The sequence below is a fragment of the Anomalospiza imberbis genome, chromosome 17, assembly GCF_031753505.1.
Source record: "Anomalospiza imberbis isolate Cuckoo-Finch-1a 21T00152 chromosome 17, ASM3175350v1, whole genome shotgun sequence".
In the NCBI taxonomy this organism is placed as follows: Eukaryota; Metazoa; Chordata; class Aves; order Passeriformes; family Viduidae; genus Anomalospiza; species Anomalospiza imberbis.
The window spans coordinates 8,792,970-8,814,057 of record NC_089697.1 but is presented as its reverse complement, the minus strand read 5'-3'; the positions used below and the strand labels follow the sequence as shown (position 1 = coordinate 8,814,057).

General features: G+C 40.7%; 1 protein-coding gene across 9 annotated transcripts; it reads left to right on the top strand.

The window, feature by feature from the left end:
- The first annotated feature begins 633 nt into the window (after positions 1–633).
- ARFGAP1 (ADP ribosylation factor GTPase activating protein 1) lies at positions 634–20,872 on the top strand. 9 transcript variants are annotated; one of them, XM_068207904.1, is made up of 15 exons: positions 634–922; positions 4,357–4,420; positions 5,255–5,364; positions 6,345–6,516; positions 7,305–7,405; positions 8,079–8,165; positions 8,667–8,763; positions 10,134–10,190; positions 10,376–10,408; positions 11,708–11,737; positions 13,521–13,577; positions 14,880–14,939; positions 16,048–16,118; positions 16,580–19,883; positions 19,925–20,872. In XM_068207904.1, exons 2-14 carry the CDS (start codon positions 4,361–4,363, stop codon positions 16,905–16,907), a joined length of 1,263 nt encoding a protein of 420 aa, XP_068064005.1. In that variant the 5' UTR covers positions 634–922; positions 4,357–4,360; the 3' UTR covers positions 16,908–19,883; positions 19,925–20,872. The 9 variants fall into 9 exon arrangements, with proteins under 9 accessions (XP_068064005.1, XP_068064010.1, XP_068064003.1 ...); XM_068207902.1 differs by having other exon boundaries at positions 636–922; positions 16,042–16,118; XM_068207907.1 differs by lacking the exon at positions 14,880–14,939 and having other exon boundaries at positions 636–922.
- The last annotated feature ends 216 nt before the right edge of the window (positions 20,873–21,088 follow it).

Here is a 21,088-nt window from a genome sequence, read left to right as displayed (position 1 = left end):
CAAACCATCTCAGAGCTCCAGCTGTGACCACAGCAGCGCAGGCAGACCTGGGCGTGAAGCTGGGGAAGGCCTGGGGGTCCAACCAGCCATTCCCAGCTTGGGAGCAACATGGGCCACCGCCTGAAATCCCCGCTTCGCTCACATCCATAGGTGTGTGAGGAAAAACCACATAATCCCACATAATTCACTCTCACGGGCAGCCTGCCCTCAGCGATAAACCGGGGGTCGTTTTTGCAGCCTGGAACCGCACGGAGAGCAGCGCGCCCGCAAGGCTCGCTGTAAAGCTTTATTTCAGCTTTGCTCGGTGGGAACAAATCCTTTAAACTTCTCTCTGGAGCACGCGGAGTTGGATTTAATCGAATGTCTTCGGCGCTCCTCGCCCGGCCCGGCCCGGCTCGCAGCGGGTTAAGCCGCGCGCCCACAATGCCTCGCGCCCTGCAACGTCGGCGGCGCCGGGCGGGACCGGGCCGCGGCCGGGACCGGGATCGGCACCGGGTTCAGAGCTGGCACCGGGTCAGGACCGGGACCGAGGCAGGGGCGGCAGTGTTGCTCAGGGTCCTGGTGCGTCTCCGTGGCTCCCCGCGCCGGGGCTGGCTGTGCCGGGGCCGCCCGTGCCCCGCAGCCCAGCCCAGCGCTGAGGTGGCGGCGCTCGGGCCCGGCCCCCGCACTGTCACACAGGACGGTCCCGAGGGCGGGCGAGGTGCGGGTGCCAGGCTGCCGGGGCGGGCAGGAGGCATCACCCTGCCCGCTATTTCAGCTATTTCTGCGTTATTTTCTTGCCCAGAAAGCAGAGGCCGGAGGGCTCGGCGGAACCCGGCCATGTTCTGAGGGAGGCTGCAGGACGCCGCTGGGATCCGGGTACCGCAGGTGTGCCTGAAGGAATCGCCCTTCTCTCGGCCCTGCGAGGCGCTGGGTGAGGCGGGTGAGTGTGAAACTGTTCGGCTTTGAAAGTGTGCACCGGTCTTTTGATGTCTTTGCGAAGGAGAACCGTGCCAGCTCCATGGAGGTGGGCGCTTTGTGAGATTGCTAAGGTTTCTTCAGCCTCTGTGGCCTTTCTGCACTGGTGGGACTCGCAGGGAGCCTTCAGCACCATGAAGTCACCAGGCCACGTCACCCGCTGACTCTTCATGTGCTGAATTGCAAAGCCCTTTGCGGGTTGGCTCTGAATTTGTTCCTGTATCAGAGGAGCAAAATCCTATTATCTATTATGTCCACTTCTTATCCACTTCTGCCTTTTTGTTTGTTTAGCAAACTAAAGATTTCATTACCAGAAAACTCATATGGTGAACATCTAGTTTTTGCTCTGGGAGCAGATTGTTTGGGAAATAAGAGTGTGGTCTGTGTGAAGCTGTCTTCTCTTTGGAACCCTTGTCAAAAATATTTATATTCATCAATGGAAACTTACTCTGAAATGAAACATTTTCTTCACTGCTTATGTCTATTTCTGTTAGATCAAAACAATGTATATTTCTTTAAGGTGGCTTCTTTCTTCAGTATTTAGCCATGAAACTTAAACAGCACAGGTTTATATACTTAAACAGCACTGGTTATATATCCAGTCAGCTACCAGGGCTCAGGTTTTTGGTGGTAATCAATGATAATTTGAAACCTTAAAGCTTTGTAGGAAAATCATTAAAAGTAAACTAGGTGCCTCTAAAGGTGTTACCTATTAGAAAGCTTTTTATTTTGTCCTTTATTTCCAAATGCTTTGGTGGGGGAGGACAAGATGAAAAGCTGGTGCCTTTAGTTACCTCCTCCTTTTCTTGTATGTCATGGTGTGGGTGAAGCTCTGCCTTCCCACCAGACAGACGTGGGTTGGGCAGGGAACTTGGTGCATGTGGAATTGGTGTATGTTCAGACTGGAGTTGGCCACAGTCTTTCAGTTTTTGTTTAAAAAAATGTAGTTATGGCAGAACCAAAAGCAATTGCTTCCTCTGTCACCTTGGAGCTGGAGATCTAAAACTCGTATATAAGCTCTGGAAGGGGCTGGATATTGGCTTTTGGAGGATGGATGTAAATTTCTGCTTTGTAGACAATTCCTGGCATGTGCAGAGTTGGAGTGGGAAGAGGCTTTCCTGTTCAGCTCCAGCAGTGCTGGTTTGCCATTGAGGCAGGCCTCATGCATGTTGACTGCCTCTGTTGGTTATTCTGATTGAAAACCTGTAAAAAAGGAGGAAAAATGGCAAAGTAAGGGTAGAGGTAAGAGGATTGAACATCCAGCCAAAGAGAGGAGCTTTGGAAGCTGTCAGTAATGTACAGGAAGATGCTGGGGAAATTAATTCCTGAGGAAGAGATGTTGGCATGCAAAGAGCAAGCAGCAATAATTGAAGAGAGAAGGGCCCAGAGGGTGCACTGTTGTCTGTCTGGCTATTCTTGCTGAGTTATTTACTTAATTTCTGTAATGCAGAGGAAGAATTCTACATTATCTCACCAGGGACAGATAGTGGAATTGAAGACAGAGACTGGGAGTCATATAAATGTGTTTATGGTTGTTATTTAGGACATGAGCAAATGCATATAGTGCTGTCTCTCTCCCTGCTCACATGCACATGAGTAAGTTGTGGAAGGTTAAATGTTATTGGAGTGCTATTGGAAGAGGTGTGTTTAGTTATATGAGAAGTCACTTGACACACTTTCATTCTCCTGTTCTTAAAGCTAGACAATTTTTATTAGATTATTGATAAAAAAAACTTTGCTCAGTTTTATTTTAATGCAGGACGACAGGGAGATTTTATTCACCACTATTTGCAGTGACTTTTATCACAATTAACCTGGTTTTGCCCAATACAAAGTAATTAAGACTGAAAAAGTGGCACATTCTAAACATCAATGAAAGCACTTCACCTTACATTCCACAGAATTAAGCATTTGTCAACAAGATATTTACAGAGGAATAAGTGCTTTAGATAAAAAGCAGTGTCTTCTGCTACAAGCACCCTCTGCTTTTAGCAGTGGCAATAGGTAGGTACAACACTGAGCTTTTCCTTTCTGAGTTATGTTATCTTAGCAGGTGATGCACAGAACTATTTATTGTACTGCTTTGATTTAGAGGTTGATGTCAGTCTTAAAAATGCAATGTTTCCTCACCTGTAGCATTTTACCTTTTTAAACACCCTTCCTTTGTTTATGAAAGACGCATCCTTCCTCCATCCCCTAGGGCTGTTGTCTGTAACAATCATTTACCTTCTAAAATGATTGTGAGATTGTTAATTTTATTGATGTTCTAAGGACTTTAGATTATTTGGTCAAACAGCACAGTGAACAGAGAGTTGCCTAAAGGCATTTTTGCCTCTCACACCAGTGTTTGGTGAAAATATCAAACTGCTGTTTTATGCTTTGTATCTTGACTGGCCAATAAGCTTGACATTTAGTAGTTGGTGCTGTTTCTAGTCAGCTTGGTGAATTCTGTCTTTTATTGCATCTTAGAAGTTTGTTTTCTGGAGTAGAAGATATAAGATGGAGAGGAAGTAAAAAGGGAGAACAGATGTTATTTATTTAATTTAAATATGATGCTATTAGTTGATAATAGGAATTTGTTTTTTATCTAAATTGCAGCCTTATGCTGCACCCTACACTATAGTTCTTCAAATCATGAGTACTTTGTGTACTTTGGGTTTTTCCAGGCTGTGTACTGTGTGTAAATCACATTTTTTTTGTCTTAATGTGAATTTTATCCATAGCATGCCACTGCTCCCTGCTGTTTTCTGTGTCATAAAAATTAGAGTGAGATGATGTGGTCTGCCAGCGAGACATGCCTGTTGAATTACAATAATATTTTGTGTAAAAGGTCCCAAGAATAGCCTTAATTTCTTAGAATTCAGTTGACAACCAAACTCAATATTTCTGGAAAATTACAAATTCTTGTGCCATCTAGTAAGGGGCTCTTTTAGCATTGTGTTCTGCACTCTGAAGTGTAAGAGTTTCTGCTATTTTTTGGCATAGGTCTGATGAGTTGTGTGCATGTGATCCAGTGAAGTCATGGATGTTAGGAAGTGCTTTCAGGAAGGGCAGTGGATGCAGGGAGCAGCATCCAGTAGAGTCTGTTTTGATACCACTTGTGACATGGAAGAATTCTTGTGTTTATCACCCCCCGCCCACTTTTCAACCCTGACTGAATTACACCTTTCCACTGATGGAGTTAAGATGAATAAATCCCCCCAAAAGTGCAAAGTGAATGGAAAAATAAGGTTGTGGGGTTTATGGTGGTTTGGTTTCTCTCTTTTTCCTCTGCAGCTGGTTGTGAGTCAGTGGTTTAGATTCCAGGCTCTTTGTAACTAGCTGTGCTTGTGAGGTACTGAGCATCCTGCCAACATCAAATCCATAATCGTGACTTAGTTTCTTTTTTTCCCTTTGCAGAATCATGGCAAGTCCAAGAACAAGGAAAGTCCTCAAAGAAGTCAGAGCACAAGATGAGAACAATGTGAGAATATTACAATGTTTAGATCAGTTTTGTAGAATTGAATTTCTTTTTTACCTTCTCCAAATGTACACTGGGGTCTGCTACAGCTGCTGTTGTCTTTGTGCTGTGGCTCACTAATGCTAACACAGAAATTTGGATATCTCATGTATGCATTATAATACATTGCTGCATATTTAGCACAAGTATTTCAGAAGTTCTAGTAAGGCTGGAATCTCTGGGGTCTTTTTATCAGGTGGTGTCTGGGGCACAAATTAAAACGGTCCATTTCAAGTAGCTTGATTACACCTTAAATGTGATATTCCATGGAAAGATTCAGTTTTATTTATATCAATACATAAAATCTGGAGTGGTGAATCTGATCATATAACTGAAATTGTAGCACTGTATGATCAATAAAACTATTTCTAGAGAAAAAATTCTGTTTAGATCTGCTACCATTTACTGCCAAACTGTAGTGTGACTGAAAAAAATGTTCCAAACTTTAAATATTGCATTTTTATTTTGCCAAGGAAACCTCAAGAATTCAGTTTGGTTACTTTCAAGGCAATGCAAATGAAATCAAAATTAATTCTTTGCATAGTAATTTCCATTTGCTTGTCTGTATTTCCTCAATGTTTTTTTTTGTAGTTGGTGCAGTAATTTTTATAATCCAAGCAGCATAAATAAATACCTGAAGGAAGTTTATGATATCAGGGAAGTGTTTCCAAACACTAAGAGCCCTTCATTCTGAAATTATTTTTGATGTGTGATGTTGTCATGATTTGCCTTTTTGAGCTGTGAAAACTTCCTGTGGACAGCGATGACAGATTGCAGAAATAACTTTTTCTCTCACAGGTCTGTTTTGAATGTGGTGCATTTAACCCCCAGTGGGTGAGTGTGACCTATGGAATTTGGATCTGTCTGGAGTGCTCAGGAAAACACCGAGGCTTGGGAGTTCACCTCAGGTCAGCCTTTCCAAAAGACTAGGGACTCAAGTTGCATTACCTCAGGGTTCATTATGGCTGTGAACAGCATGTGTTGATTTGGAATGTATAGAATATCTCAAATCCAACATTTCACTGGCAGTTTTGCTTTATGCTCCTCTCCAAAGAGGGCTTTGCTCTCTGTGCCTTGTCTGTAACTAGTTGGGTATAAAACTAGTCTAAGAAACAGCTTTATTCTGTTCAGGAGATTTCTTTTTTCTTTGTAATATAAATGATATTTTTTGTTGTTTTCCAAGAACTGTGCTCAGCTGAGATGGAAGTCTGTGGAATAAGAACTGTTACGGGTTCTGGAGATTCACAGTGTGTATGTTATAGGGTCAAAGCAGGGAACAGTTACTCAAATGAGGAAGGGAGAGGATGTCCAAGAGGGAAATCACCAAAGCAAGGAGGCCATTCAGAAGTACATTCTTTGCTTTTCCAGGGGTGATTTGAAGCTCATTTGTGAGTAGAAGTTGCACAGGAAAGGGGCATTTTGAACTGTTCTGTATGTGGCATGGAAGAAAAGATGAATTTTCTGAGATAAGGACATAGAATAATAGAATTGCCAAGTTTGGAAAAGACCTCTAAGATCATCGAGTCCAACCGTCAAAATACATAATAGAAAAAGAAAATTGCAGAGTGAAGTATGGGAAAAGTTTCTGTTACATAGTGGGCTAGATTAATTTCTGGACTTTGAAGGAACTGCTTTTTCAGTCACTTGCCTTCTGTTGACTGTCTCCTTTAAATGCCAATAAGTGACATGATTTTGGCTTATTTCAGTGAGGATCTGCCCACCTTCTTATGATGATCTGTCTTTCTGTACTTGGAGAGTGTTCTCCAACATGTTTATACTCTCAACTTTTGAGATAGATTGTAATAAGCTTTTTTTTATCACTGTTGATACAGCATGAAATTATAAAAAGCTGTGATCTAAATTTTATTTTTTTAAACCTGCTTTTCAGTTTTGTGCGTTCTGTAACCATGGACAAGTGGAAGGATATTGAGCTGGAGAAAATGAAAGCGGGAGGTAACAGCAAATTCCGACAGTTCTTGGAGTCTCAAGATGATTATGATCCATGCTGGACAATGCAAGAGAAATACAACAGCAAAGCTGCAGCTCTGTTTAGAGACCAGGTAAGCTCAGTTTTGGGTGAGTCCTCACCCCTACGATCTGAAAATATCAAAGTGCTTTGTAAACTCTTGGTTCTGAAAGAAGGGAAAGTTGTAGTTTTTTGAACCTCTGCAGTGGTTCCTGAAAAGGTAAATCTGAGAGAGTGAAATCCTGGAAGAGTTAATATAAACCTGAATGTGTTCATGGCTGAAGTATTTGGCAGAAGAGAAAAGGAATGTTGTCCTGCCTGGGAGATAAGGTGGGGTTAGAAAAGAGTGTCTTAGGCAGGCAGGAACTTTTCTGGACTAACTTCCTTATTTCGAGTAACACTTTCTAATTTAGCCCAAGGGTATCCCAAGGGTCTGGTACCTCAGAGCTGGCAGTCCAGGACTGCCCTCTTGGGACTCTAAAGATCTTAGAGTGCTTCTTCCCAAGTCTTGTAAGAGTTTTCTATTGAAATTTTCATTTCTGCATTTAGCTGAGGTAGCTCCAATTTTCAGTGCTGCAGTGGAGCTATCTCAGTCCTTAGTTCACTACTTCAGCTGTACATTTCTATCCACAGTGATTTTTGATAAATCTTTAGTGTATGTAGTAAGATACAACAATAATGTAGTTCTGTTCCTCCATTACTCTGTGATTAGTGCTTACATCTCTTCATTAATCCAGTCTTTCCTCTTCAAACCAAACCTGCCTCTTTGAGGAAATTGTCTAGCAGCAAATTGGAAAAATGACTTGTCCTTGTGTTACAGAACAGTTTTTAATTTGTATGAAATCTCTGACTAGGCATTCTTGACTATTCTGCCTCTTGTAGGTAGCTACAGTAGCTGAAGGCAAGGAGTGGTCCATTGAAACTTCTCCTGCCAGGAACTGGACCCCACCTCAGCCTAAAATGTCTCTGTCTTCTGCTCACCGGTACGTGCCCTGCTTAGCTAATGTTGGTACAGATACAGCATCAGGTACAGACAAAACATCAAAACCTGATGGTTTCTTGTCTGCTGGGTTTACCCTGTTGGTGCTGGTGTCTGAACAAGATGAAGTTATGGAGTATGAGGTAACAGGAATTGTTTTTGTAATAATTCTCACCCCCTGCACCTGAGCTTTAAACCATGGCAGAGAGAAGTGAGCAAGAGCAGGGAAGAAGCCGTGCGTGTTTTATCCTGACTTGTAATGCGCCTGAAATTAGGCATTTGTGTCACTCACAGGTAGTGTTTGACATCCTCACCTTAACTGCGGTGCTGTGCCAGTTTGGGATTGGATGCCAGGGAAAAAGAAACAGACTTTTCCCTTCTGCTGCTAATTACCAGGGGAGCATTGAAGCTCTCTACCACAGCAATTCTGTTGTTCTGCTTTTGCATGTGGTGTTTGTTATTCTGTGCACTAAAGGTCCTAGTTAACTGCAAAAGCAGTTGTAAATCAAAGGAACAGGAGCTTCATGTCTTTTAGTGGTTGCATTAGAGTTCCCTTTTTGATAGATGAAATAAATAATCAATTTCTAACCTGTATTATGATGATATACATCAAGCTGCACTGCTGAGCTGGTGGGTTTTGCTTAACATGGCTTTGATTCTTCAATGTTTTATTTCAGTTCTACTGGACAATCTCAGACTGCAACTGCCTCTTCTGACAAGGCTTTTGAAGACTGGTTAAATGATGATGTCAGTTCCTACCAAGGGTAATGCAATATTTACTGACATTCTGAGTGCCTCTCTTTCTAGCATAATAAAATATTTGAAGCATTGAAGAAAAAGTTTGTAACTCCAAATATTATTGTGGTGGGTTCCAAACCAGGGAATTCTGATTGTGTGTTGTACCTTCCAGTGATTTGAGTTAAACAGAAGCATTTATAAAGCTTCTTTCATTCCTTTCCTCATTTTCATGTATCACTTTATTAGGATTTGCTCAGCTTTCTGATGTCAGTGATTTGTTAAACCTGGAGAATCATTAAGATCACATTAGCTTGCACAGTGGAAATCACATTGTGCTAGGATTCCTCAGTGGATCCTTGGAGTTTTTATGAAGTGAGTAGTTTTGTATTTTGGGTACTGGGTGCTACAGGACTTTCTTTTCCAGGTGCAAAAACAATTGTCCTCCTTCCATGCTTTTCAGTTCTCGTTTAATGTTTTTAATGGCTGCATGCTGATACAGGTACTGTTTATTCCTTTTCCTGTGGCAGTGGCCAAGAGAATCGCTATGTGGGGTTTGGGAACACAGTAAACCCTCCAAAAAGAGAGGATGACTTCCTGAATAATGCCATGTCCTCATTGTACTCGGTAAGGAATTGCTTGGAGCTTTCTGAATTACTGTTTTCTTCTGGTTTAGCCCCTGGTATGGGAGAATATGAATGGAGAGGAGAAACTACAGACTGCAGGTGGATATGGAGAGATGCAGAGTATTGGTTGTATTCTCAAAGAGTGAAGGAGATACTGGTGGATTTTAACAGGCAAAATGGAGAAACTTGAGCAGAACTTAAGAATTATGTCTGGTATCAGTTCATAGAAATAAGTGAGGATATAGCAATTGATTAAGAAATAATGACCAATAGGGCTGAAGGAAAAAAATGTAATTACCTGTAGGGAATAGCTCTAAATCTGTTAACCATATTAGGGGTGTTTAGAGGAAGACAACTGAAATGTGTGTTTATGTGGGTGCCAGAAGCCCTGAGCAGTGATGAAAACATTTGAAATACTTATGACAGGGTGTGAAGAGATAACAGCATATGGCTGAACAGTTGTCGTGATTCAAGTAGAGATAGTGAAAGATGCATTGTTGAAATAAAATGGGAATAAAGTCAGAGGCAGTCAGGGCCATACTGCTGCTTTGATGGGCTGCAGAGTCACAGTGCTGAGCAATATTTGGGGTTTGGAGTCATACTGGAAATACAGTAAGGTATTCTACCAAGGTTAGTGACCAACAGCCCTCTGCAGAGCCTCACTGCCTAAACACTTATACCAGGTTCCACTGTTTATTTAAAAATAAGTAAATAATTTCACTAGAACTTACCAGAGAAAGGTAATGCCTGAGCCTTTGAACAGGTTGATCACTATATTCCAGGTGATCCCACAGGCTGCTTGGTACAGATCAGCTAGATATTTTCAAGGTGTCTCACAGATTTTAGGCCAGACAGTTCAGATCAGAAAGCACATCTGCAGTGTATTGCAGGTGAGCTAAGACAGCCAAGGAGAGGCAACACTGTTCCTGTGAGCCATTCTTTGAGCCCAGGATCTGCCTGAATGTCCTGGCTGGAATGCCCTCGTGTGAGCACAGACACACATTGCAATGTGTCCTGAAGTCCTTTATTTCTTGAAGGCTGAGTTCCTTGCATGGATGTTCATCCTGCAGAGGAAAACAATTTGTCTTCCACTGGATGGGATGATTTTCCCCCACACTTGTAGCCATTTTTAGCAGAGTAACATCTGAAACACTCTGGCTTGTTAAAATTCACACAAATACTGGAAGTTCATCACTATATTTCAGTTAAGTGAGGCACTCTAATTTTTCTCTCAGCAGCAGGTAGTTCTTACGACTACAGGACAAGCTGTATTAGAGCATTTTGACTTAAGCTAATCTGGTTTTAATGAAAACTTGGTTATTTACTATTACTATTAATATGTAGCTCACAATTTTCTTGCTTTCTTTAAAGGGATGGAGCAGTTTTACAACTGGAGCAAGCAAAATTGCCTCAGCTGCTAAAGAGGGTGTAAGTAAATAAAATGTGGTTTAGTTAGTAGTGGAATGCCAGAGGTGGTGATATGGGTATTCTCTTTTCACTGTGAAATTCTGCCAAAGCTCCATTACCTTGGAGAGGATCATGCAGCATTTCTAAATGCATGTCTTTAAAAGTTTATTCCAGGTAAACCTGCATGTATTTGCTTCTCTTCACAGGCTACCAGATTTGGATCTCAAGCAAGTCAAAAGGTGATTATAGATTTAGCTCTTTATTCCATCTAATTGTCTTTAAGTACCATGTGTTTGCCTGCACCCATTGACTTAGATTTGATCATCAGCAGACCAGTGTGCTTTTCGTTCATAGTGCCCAGTAGTGTTTAGTTCTAGCTTTTAATTCCATGGGAATTCCAATCAGCTGCAGTGATCAAATTAAGCAAGAGATAAACAGGGATATTCTGCTGTTTGTTCCTGTTGGATGTGTTGGAGAGGCTGCAGAGCTTGCAAACTTAACATACCCCTGGTTTACTTCTGTGAATCTTAAATGGGGTCTAGCTTGAAGTAATTTTCTTGGTGATACAATACAATGCAAACCAGCTTCCCATGGCTAAAGCCTAAGAAGATGTTACAAGTGTGAACTGCTCGATATTATTAATAAATCAACTTGCTTGTGTATGTTTTAAAAAATAGCAATGACAAAAGGATTTCATTTATCAAGCTAGGGTTAAAACAGACAGCGAGACCTGATTACACAGAGCTCTGACATATGCAAGATCTGTCTGCAAGGAAAAGTTTTAAGTTCAAATGTAAAAATGATAAAAGAATGGGGATTCTTAATTTGCCTAGTTCTGAGTGAGATGCAGATATTTATAGATGGTTCAGGAGTTTTAATTGAACTATAACTCTTGTGTACGTGCAGCATTAGCCTGGTTGGCTTTCTGATAGGCATAGAAAGTATTACTCAAAACCAATGTGCAGGTGCTGGTGTTCAGAGAGGTCTGTGCACTGGGATATTAATCCTTTAAATGGCCAAACTTGGGGATGCTTGGAACAAAAATGTCTTTTTAAAGCACCCAAACTTCCTACTTCAATGTTTTGAAATATTTACTGTTTGGCTTAAGAAAAACTAAGTTTTCTACAGGTCTTCCTCTTCACTCCCTCTGGCAGTTTTCCTTTTGTAATAAAAGCTGCTCTTTCTTTAGTATTATTAATAACTATAGTATTAATTTTAAAATCTCATCACATCCACTGACAAGGACTACAGCAACATGATGCTCTACAGTCTAAGCTATGTTACTGAAGGTTAAATTTTGTTCCTGAAACTTCTGACCCTTTGCAGAACAGATTTAACTCATTTTTCATGCACTACATTGGTTGAAAGTATATGTGGGGCTCAGTGATCAAACACATTTCACTGTTTCTCTTGTCAGTAGATGTTAAAAGTTGAAAAAGGTTCATGATACTTAACTTGCCTGAAAAAATGCTGCCAATTTTTTGCTAAAAGCTGCTTCTGCCTTCCTTGCTCTTTTCTCTTTTGCTCTCTGGGTAAAGTTTTGGGGCTACAAGCAGCAGCCAGAGCCGGTAACACCCTCACATCTGTTCTTTTGCATGGACTCCTTGTCTGTTCGTGCTGAATATGTGCTTTTGCTCCTGAGCTGTCTTTTCTTTCTCTGCCTTTTAACAAACCTGTTTAGAATAATGTTGTGTGCATTGTATGGTAACATTTCTGCAAACCTAGTTACAATTTGTGAAGTTGGATAGAGATACCCAAGCTGTGCACTGTTTGAAAATTGACTGTGCTGCTGTCCACACTCTGATGATTTCAGGATTTCTGTTTGCATGTCTGCCCCAGGAATGTGCCAAGAGCTGGGTGTTGCTGGAAGGCAGACACTTGAATGAGATGTTTGTTATCGTGGTTAGAATGCTGTCCTAAATTCAGCAATAGGAAGGAAAGATGAAGTGATTTAGATGAAAATACAGTTGTAGCCAAATTTTTCCATTCCACATTTACAAAATTATGTGGCTGAGTAAGAGATCAGATAAGAATTCTTCCTAATTGTAGCAGTGACTCCACTTGGACACCTGAACTGTTAGTCTGGGTGTGTTACTCTCTTTGTTATCAAACAAACACTCTGCTGGGTTCAGTAGAGTCCAGAGGGGTTTTCAAAGGTGAGAACACCCCCTTCTTGTTTTTCTTAAGTACTTTGTAGCCTCACTTCCAAAGGTAGCAAACCCTTTGTGATTTGCATTCATGTTTCTCACTACATGGAAGTGGGATTCCCTTTTGTCTTTGCTTCTCAAATAATTTTTAATCTGTAAGGAGTAGAAGTACTGGAGCTAATGGCTGGGAAAAAGGGGAAATCCTGGGAATGCTGTGGCTTAGGGAAAGGCTTCTTAGACACCTGGGAGTCTGTGGAGGAAAAGATGTTGAAGGTGCTCCATTCCCAGGAAGAACATGAGTGAAGGCTCACACCCTGACCAATGGTAGTAATCAAATATGAGCCCTTGGGAAATGAAACTTAATCTTTTGGATTAACCAGGATCATTCTGGAGGCACTCAGTATGATATGGCAATTCTGAAGAAAGTTTGAATCTGTCAAAGGCTTATTATAGTAGTAGGCAAGGAATGATTTCACACTCTTCTAAACTCTTCTAAACCTGCTGTCCTTGTCAGCTTTGCCTTAGGAAAGCAATTTTGTGACTTGGACCATGGGCTTACATTTTTGTAAGCTGCCTCTGAAGTACAATATCCTTGTGCGTCTTGTTCTGGATTGCAACAGATTTCTGCAGTTCATTGTTTTTTCTCCCTGCAAACCTGGAGCTTTAAAGAAAATATCAAAAATCTTCTGTCACAGCTTTAGCTCTTGTGTACTGCTCAGAAACACTTGGGCTCTTACTAACAGATGATAATTGGAACACTACAAGACAGAGAAATTGGATGCAAAACAGCCAAAAAGATCTAATTCTAGGAGTAATTTAATTAGTATGGAAAAACAAGGAAGGATGAAGATAGTTCTTCCAAATATTCAGCTGCAGGCATTAGCAAGGAGCCCATCCTCAAAACTGTTGCTGGTTGCACCATTGCTTCTGCTTCCAGTGCAAGGTCAGACTTTGCTTGGGCTCTGGGCATCTACTGCCATGTGTATCTGATTTTAATTTATTGTCTTTTAGTGTCTCCTGCAGCACTTTGCTGTGTGTGCTTTTCAGCTCATTCTGCTTGTATGAGTCAAAGCTAAAGGCTTCTTGTGTTTTTGGAGATACTGCTGAGAAAATGAGCCTGAAGAAGTTGTTGGCTGTGGGTTTTAATTGTTTTTTTTTTTAAAGAAAATATAACTGACTTTGTTTTTGTTTTGCTTTTAAATAGGCTTCAGAGTTAGGTCAGACATTAAATGAAAATGTTCTCAAACCTGCACAGGAAAAGGTAACTTTGGATCTAGTAAATGACTTGCAGAAAAGTGCTTGTACTCGCTGGGAGTGGTTGATTCCTGCTGCCACAGCTACCCAGGTTCTTGAGGGGTCTTTCTGTAAAGGGGAAGTATCAAACAACTCCAAGTTAGGCTGTAATCGGAGAAATGTTAATGAGGGTAAACTCCTTCCACCTTCCTTTCTCATGTCCACCAGAGTCTGTCACATTCTCTCTTGTTAGATACCATTTTATAGATTTCATGCTTTCAATAATGGAAGATTGAACAAGGGGAGAATGTACTCTAAATGGATATAAAATCAGTTGTTCAAATATATATATATTTATATCTATTAGTAGTTGTATCTTGGAGTGTTAAGTTCCTAGTGTTTTACCTACCTGCCAGCTTTATTTTAATTCAGTCAAACATCTTAGAGCCATTTGAAAAGAATGTTTTAATCATATTGCAGACTAATTCCTCTTCCATTACCTTTATTAATTTACCATTCTTTACACGGCATTTCAAACCACAGAAGACTCTAATTGGTTTTCTGTTCCCTAGAATTATCCACAGCTTATTTCAGAGGGCTTAGATGCATTATTTTCAGGGTTATTTTTTAGGCTGCATTTCCTTGAGCTGATTTTTATTTTGTTGGACAATTTAATGAGAAATTATGCATTTTGTGTTTTAAAAAAAAAGATAAATTTCCCTTAGGATGTTGTGCTGTTAGTCCTAAATAAGTGTTACTTTATTAAATAAGTATTCTCTATATAGTTATACAAAGTCACTTGCTTTGGAACACCTGCCATTTATTAAGTGGTGAAAGGTACCTGCTGTATTGTGTTCCGCCAAAATTCAAAGCCCTTCTAATATTTAAATAAGGATCTGTAAAAGATAGAGAATAAAAGGGACCTGCTACATTTCTAGACACAGTCTTTTTATGCAGTGGAATATATTGATAAAGCTTCATGTTTGCAGATGTTTTTTGTACTTGTGCTTTATTGCTCAGCAGCGGTGTAATGATACCTGAACTGTGTTTAAATGATACCTTCTTCAAACTGGGTGTGATACCTTCCTCAAACTGGGTTTTTAGCCACAGAGAATTCCCATGAACTCAAAGGGCTGAGCTTCACTCCACTATAGATCAAGAGACTTCACTTACAATTTTCTTAACTTACTTAGTTTTGACTTAAATCTGTTTTGATTCAGTTTGGGGTTGGGTTTCTTGACATTTTAGCTGTTAAGCACAAATGAGCTTGTCTGAAGGTTTCAGTAATACTTCGTTTCATGACTAATTACCAATACTTTGGTCCACATAGGTGAAAGAGGGGAAAATATTTGAGGAGGTCACCACGGGGGTATCGCAGTTGGCCAACAAGGTATGAGGTGGCCTGCCTGGCTTTAAGGAGGCCAAACTAGTCAAGCCAGTCTCCATATTCTTATAAAAATAATACAAAACCCCAGTGCAGCTTTGGTCTGTGATTGTGTTGAATAGAAAAATTTGGAAAGTGGAATTTTCAGCAGGCAGCACTTCTGCTGGGGTGTTTAAAGCTGCACAGGCATGGTGGTGTCCTCTTAGTAATTTAAATGAGGACGTGGGGTGGTTGTAAACAGCAAAGAAAATGTGAGGGAATATGGAGACAGCTTGTGTTCCACTGGTACAGTAAAACCTGCTAATGCTCTGCACCTTTCTCCTTTGCCTTCCGCTGCTCTCGGTGATGTGGTAAGTGCTGTCTGAGGCTGCCAAGCACAGAAATCCTGCACTAACTAACACCTGCTGGGATAACTTGCATGGTGTTACCCAGGAGTGTGTGTCTTCTGGCCCTGGGAAAGTCAGCACTGGAAACTCTCCCACAGAACAGTGTCTTAGGTTTTGGTACTGCTTGAATAAAATAAAATAAATTATGTTACCTGTTCTGTTTAGAGCCTGGAAACTCTCAGGCTGAATTCTGGGATTCATCCTCCCAGGTGTCTGTCTCTAACTCAGAACAGTACCTTTCACAGTGTCACTTCAGAAGTTGTATTTCTAATCCAATTATAGGACTCAACTTTTGGCCTGTTTTATGTGGGTAGTGAAATAACGCTGAAACAGAGTGCAAGTAGGTGTGTAGAGCAGTAGAAATATAAGTACAAGTTATATTAATCATAAAACATCAGTGCTTTCATTAAGTTTAATTTTATGTAAGTACTAATTCCAGTACTTTTGTCAAGGAAGTCTAGGAGAGAATTCAGAAGATGTTGCAACAATGGGTGAAAAAGCTAAACCTGACCTACTTCCCACCTCTTCCAGCAGCACAGTGCTGTCAAATGTATGTTCTTTACATCCACCACATAACTGCCCATCAAAAACATGATTGAGCTCTGAGTTAAATGTGTTTAATTTACGGGAACAAGTGGAAGAATTTGTTCTGGCTTTTGCTGTTGGACTTGGCAGAGGTGTTGGTTCGGTCCAAATGAATGGAGTGTCTTTTTTTTCTCTAGGTTCAGGGAGTTGGGAGTAAGGGATGGAGAGATGTCACCACTTTCTTTTCAGGCAAAGCAGATGATAATTCTGACAGGTAATATTTTGTTCTTGCTTTCTGTCTCATTGAAAACATAATTATATCTCCTGTACATTCTCTGTAGTATAGTAGTGAAAGGTAATTTTTCAATATTGAAAACTTATTCTGTCTCTGCTGATAGTCCTCCTCTATGTAATAGGGAGGAATTCAATATAACTTTGTTTATAACTGTTTTTAAACTGAGAACAAAGCAGTGCACGTATTTTGGTTTAAAACTTACTCCAAATGCACATTCCCTTTCCTTGGGCCTGTTAAACCTCTTAACAAAAATCTGTGAGTTAGACAACAAGCTTATGTAATTTGGAGCAATATTTAATTCTTCCTTTACCATCAAGCGTTTTTTAAAGCAAAGAGCAGTAGAATGATGGCTTTCTTTGGGTTCATTTATTTTTACTGTTATGTTTGGCATAACTAATTTAATTTATTTCTACCTTCCTTTCCCCCTCACCCCCAAAAAGACCAGCTGAGGGAGACAGCTACCAGAACAGTGGAGGGGAGGGCTACCAGAACAATGCTGTAGATCAAAGCTTCTGGGAGACCTTTGGCAACTCAGATGCACCAAAAGCTCATAAATCTCCAAGCAGCGAGAGCTGGACCTATGTGGACAATTCCACAGAGAAGAAGAGCTCGGATAGCTGGGACGTGTGGGGCTCGGGAACGGTCTCCAACAAGAACAGTAACAGCGACAGCTGGGAAAACTGGGAGACCAACTGGGAGAACACAGGAGGGGAGAGCAAGACCAGAAAACCTCCTAAGGCAACAAAAAATGCGTGGGATGACTTTTAGAACTGTGTTAACCCTGCTCTGCACAGCTGGGAAAGGGAGGCTGTGCTGGTTGATGGAGGGAAGGAAGTTTTACACACACCTGGAGTATCATGGCTGACCTTTCTGATCTGATTGTGCTTCCCACTCATTCTTCTTCCTTCTACCCCGGTATAGGGAAAAAAAAAAGTAGCATATGAATCTTTTCTTACATAAAGGTGGCTCTCCCTTTTTTAAGGATAGTGATAAGTATATTCTCCTTGCACTATTGGAGCTGGCTACAACAACTTTCTTAACACAAATGTTAAAGGAATGAAGTCTGTGCAAGGACACTTCCATGGCACAACCTTGCATGTGTAGGTTAATAGATGTTCATCCAGTCCTCATCTAATTTGAGATTTGGGGTGTTTAATGCAAAGAAAGGACAGGGTGTGACTTGGAAAGACAGCCATTAACTGGGCAAGCTGCAGTTGGATACATCGTGTTCCAATGCCTTATGGATTGCTCTGACTACAGGAAGTCTGGCAATTCAAGATGGTCTTTCAACATATTTTTTATTGGATCTTTGTTTTTAAACATTGTGACATTATTTTTATTTAGTAGTTGAAAACTTATTTTTCTCCTTTAGAATTCAGAAGGAATCTAGAGCTAGATAATTATTTGTGTAAACTTACATGTTTGACCTGAGTTCTCAAGGGATATCCAGAATGGCTCTACTTGCCCACCTTACTCAATGGATTGAGTTTGCACTCAATTATAGTTTCTGCTACACAGAAAAGGAAAGCTGCTGTGTTTTCCTTCCTTACCTACGCCCTTGCCCCAGTTTGAGTATTTTATGTACTCTTTTTTCTCTTTCTTCCTTCTACCTGTGTAGTATTTTATTAATGCTGGTAAAAAATGAAGTCTTTTTGCTGCTTATGTCCTTCTGGACATGTGTTTGGCAATCTGGCAGTGAAAGAAAAAAATTATAAAGAAGATTCCAGCAAGAAAAAATGGGTGGAAAATACAAGAACATTGAGGAGAAAGCCTGGCAGCAAGCCCCTTTCAAGATGAGTAGATGTCTGGATTTAATAGTAAAATTTAATTTAAACAGATGTTTTCCAAATGATTCTTTAGTGTGTCAAGCTGTATCTCTGTTTCTGTCATATATTTCTCCACATTTTTTCCTGGATCTTGTTAAAGAAACACTATTTTGGAAACATGAGAAACTCTTGGTCAGCATTAAGGACTGGAACAGGAGATTCAGTTATGTGTCAGTTTTGACCCAACAAACTGCTTTGCATGACATGAACCATAACTTCTAGAGAAGAATTGTGACTTTTAACAGCAAAGGTATCATAGGTATCCCATTTTATTTTGGGGGATGGGTTGTGAATGTACCCTCAGCACAAAAACAATCAGCACACTTGAAAATTCAAATCATGATGTTCTCTGTGGTCTGCTTTTCCAGCATGGAGTACTTTCTGTGAACCTTGTAGATCCTATTATTTACCTAAAAAGCCTTTTCTTTTAAAACCTGATCAATTTATTCAATAACCAACCAAAGCTGTCAAAGTTACCTTAAATAACACCCCACTTCTTTTACTCCTCACAGAGGTTTTTGAGCAGGTAGTAATATCAACAGTTTTAAAAGGAAAGAAAATTAATTTCCTCATAAGTAGCAATTTTAAAGGCTTAAGTCTGAGGTGAAGTAGCTCTGTTTACAGCCTGAATCTGTATTTCTATTCCTAGGATCTTTCAGATGGTGAACAGAATATGTTTCCAGTCTTCTCTCACTCTGTTCTGTGAGAGCTGGGATTTCTTTTTCCCCCTTTGCCTCTCCCGAGAGTGTGGTCTGAAGTTCGTGGTCTCTGAGCCTCTGCAGCAGGACCCAGAGCTGCTCAGACCCAAGTGCTGCTCCAGGCTGAGCCATTCCCAAGGTGTCCCTGCTGTCACAGACCCTGTGGAAGTGCCAAAGGCACGAGAGCTCTCAGTTTGCAGTGCTGTTCATGGTACCATTGGCACCAGTTCACAGCCTGACTAAAACAAGGATTTTTTTGTAGTTTTTCTCCAGTTCCAAGTATAACTTTGTCATAGCTTAGCTGCATGTCAAACATAACTTTGTTTTTTGTATGCATACACCTCTGTTGCCTCCTTGTCAATGTGTCTGCTGCCCAGTCTGAAGCTGATTCAGCTTCTTCTGTGCAAGTTTATTACAGTTTCTCTTTCATAAACCTCCTGAAATGGCTTGTGGCAGGAGAATCTTTTATTTCAGTCCACTCAATCACTGGTATTGTGATGTATGTGTGCACGTTCTCCTCAGCTGTGAGCTTTGCCTGGACAAAAGTGGTTTATTTATGTATCACTTGCAGCCACAATTGGCATGAGCCATTTGTTTGTTCTTTTGATTTGATTTTTGTAGCTTTTGAAAATTTATGTTCTAAATCAAACAGCCAGAGCTCTGCTCAAGCAGAAGCTTTGGGTAAGCATTTTTCCTCCAGTTTAGACAGGGATAGAACACTTTCCATCTCTCTCTGCAGTGTTGTAGGGAAGCAACAAAATACTACAACTGACAGAAAGATGTTACTGGAAGATCCAAATAAACCAGTATAATGGCAGAAGGTGTAACTGCAGACACAAAACCAGTGTGCCAGCTGGTCAGTTCGATGGGCAAATGGGCATTTTTTAATGACTTTTCTGAGCCTGAATGTGTGATCATGCCTTCCAGAGGAGAGGACAAAACGAAGGCATTTACTTTTTTTGCACACCCACTGTTTTATTGAATTTTACTTTTTGTCAGAGTAGGTGGCTGGGAGGTTTCTGTACTGTGAAGAAAATCCCATCAAGTTGCGTGTGCGGAGCAAGTGTTTATGAATCAGACTTTTTTATTTTTTAATTCTTCCTCCTCTCCCCAAATCCTCCCCTTTTGGCCTGATGAGGAGCAGAGGCATTGAGTGCAGGCTGCTGGAGCTGAGGCTGCCTGGCCGAGTGAGGATCCAGCCATGAATCTGAGCGTGTGGTGTGGCAGGGCCGTGGTGTCACCGTGGGCTCCGCCTGTGCAGGGGTGACCAGGGCTCTGCTCCCCTTTCATCCCACTCCCTGAGTCACAGGTTTAAGTCATACAAGCAAACTGCCAGGAGATGTGCAGTAGGTGAAATTGCTGCATCAATTGAACATTGCAATGGCTGATTCAAATCCCCTGGTGACCCAAGCTTTTATTTCTTTGTATGGCTTCTACTGTGGAAAATACAGAGTAGCTGGACTCCTGCAGGTAGTCTGATACAAGAAAAATGTCAAGAAATCAAACTAAGTGCCACTTTCAAAACTGTGAAAGTCTTGGAGAATGCTCCCAAACATAATCCTGGGAGTTAGTGATTATTTTAAAATGTTTTATTTGTGTATTGAAACCTGTTAATAATTAGTACAATTCAAGAAGTGCTTGGCCAGCTCTCCCTCATGGTTGAGACATCAAGGATATTGCTGCTGCTTTTATTTTCCAGGCCAGACTGTAACATTCCATGGGTTCATAATGTACTTGTCAGTGTAGTGGTCTGTGCAATAATTTAACAAGTGTAGATAAAACCTTTGTTTAATCCAGGATACATTTAAAGATACAGTGGTCCTTTTGGAGAGTAGCAGTCTACACAAGTATTTCAGTATTTCTTGGCTTATTCTGGCTGAAATACTAAATTTCAGTGACCCAGATAAAGGTTTGAGCAACCAGTAATTTAAACAGAAATCAAGAAACATTTCCATGGCCATTATTAAGAGTTTGATCCTAATGGCTGAATGGCCTCTAGCTGCAGAAGCCTCTTTCATTTCCATGCCAGCAGAAACTTGGTCAGTCTGGAGTACTGTATCTTTAATTTTCCTGCAGTGTTTTTTTGTGAAGTTCACAGGAATGGCAATTTCAGTGAACACTTCATTGTTCTGTAGAGTGGTTCTGGACTTGAACGACAGTGTCATCTTTTAAAGAGTATTATAATAAAGCAAAGAGATCTGGAGCAGAATGGTGGTCAGCCCTTTTTCAGGAGACTTCAGTTAATTTTCAACACAGGTGCTGGTGTCAGGCATATTCTTCCCCACCAGTAACAAAGAAGAAAGGAAGTTGCCAACATTAATAGAGCCAAAAACATCTTTGTATTTCATTGGAGTTTCACAGTCAAACTTGAAACTCTTACTTAGGAGCAGTTTGGAGACATTGTTTGCCTCCTTATTTAAGGAAA

What these genes read in the sequence shown, in the direction of transcription:
- ARFGAP1 (XM_068207902.1), top strand. Translation starts at nt 4,361, where the DNA reads ATGGCAAGTCCAAGAACAAGGAAAGTCCTCAAAGAAGTCAGAGCACAA. An exon ending in TCTCTGTCTTCTGCTCACCG is followed by an intron (nt 7,406 to 8,078) that starts GTACGTGCCCTG and finishes GTTTTATTTCAG; the next exon opens with TTCTACTGGACAATCTCAGA. An exon ending in CCTCAGCTGCTAAAGAGGGT is followed by an intron (nt 10,191 to 10,375) that starts GTAAGTAAATAA and finishes TTCTCTTCACAG; the next exon opens with GCTACCAGATTTGGATCTCA.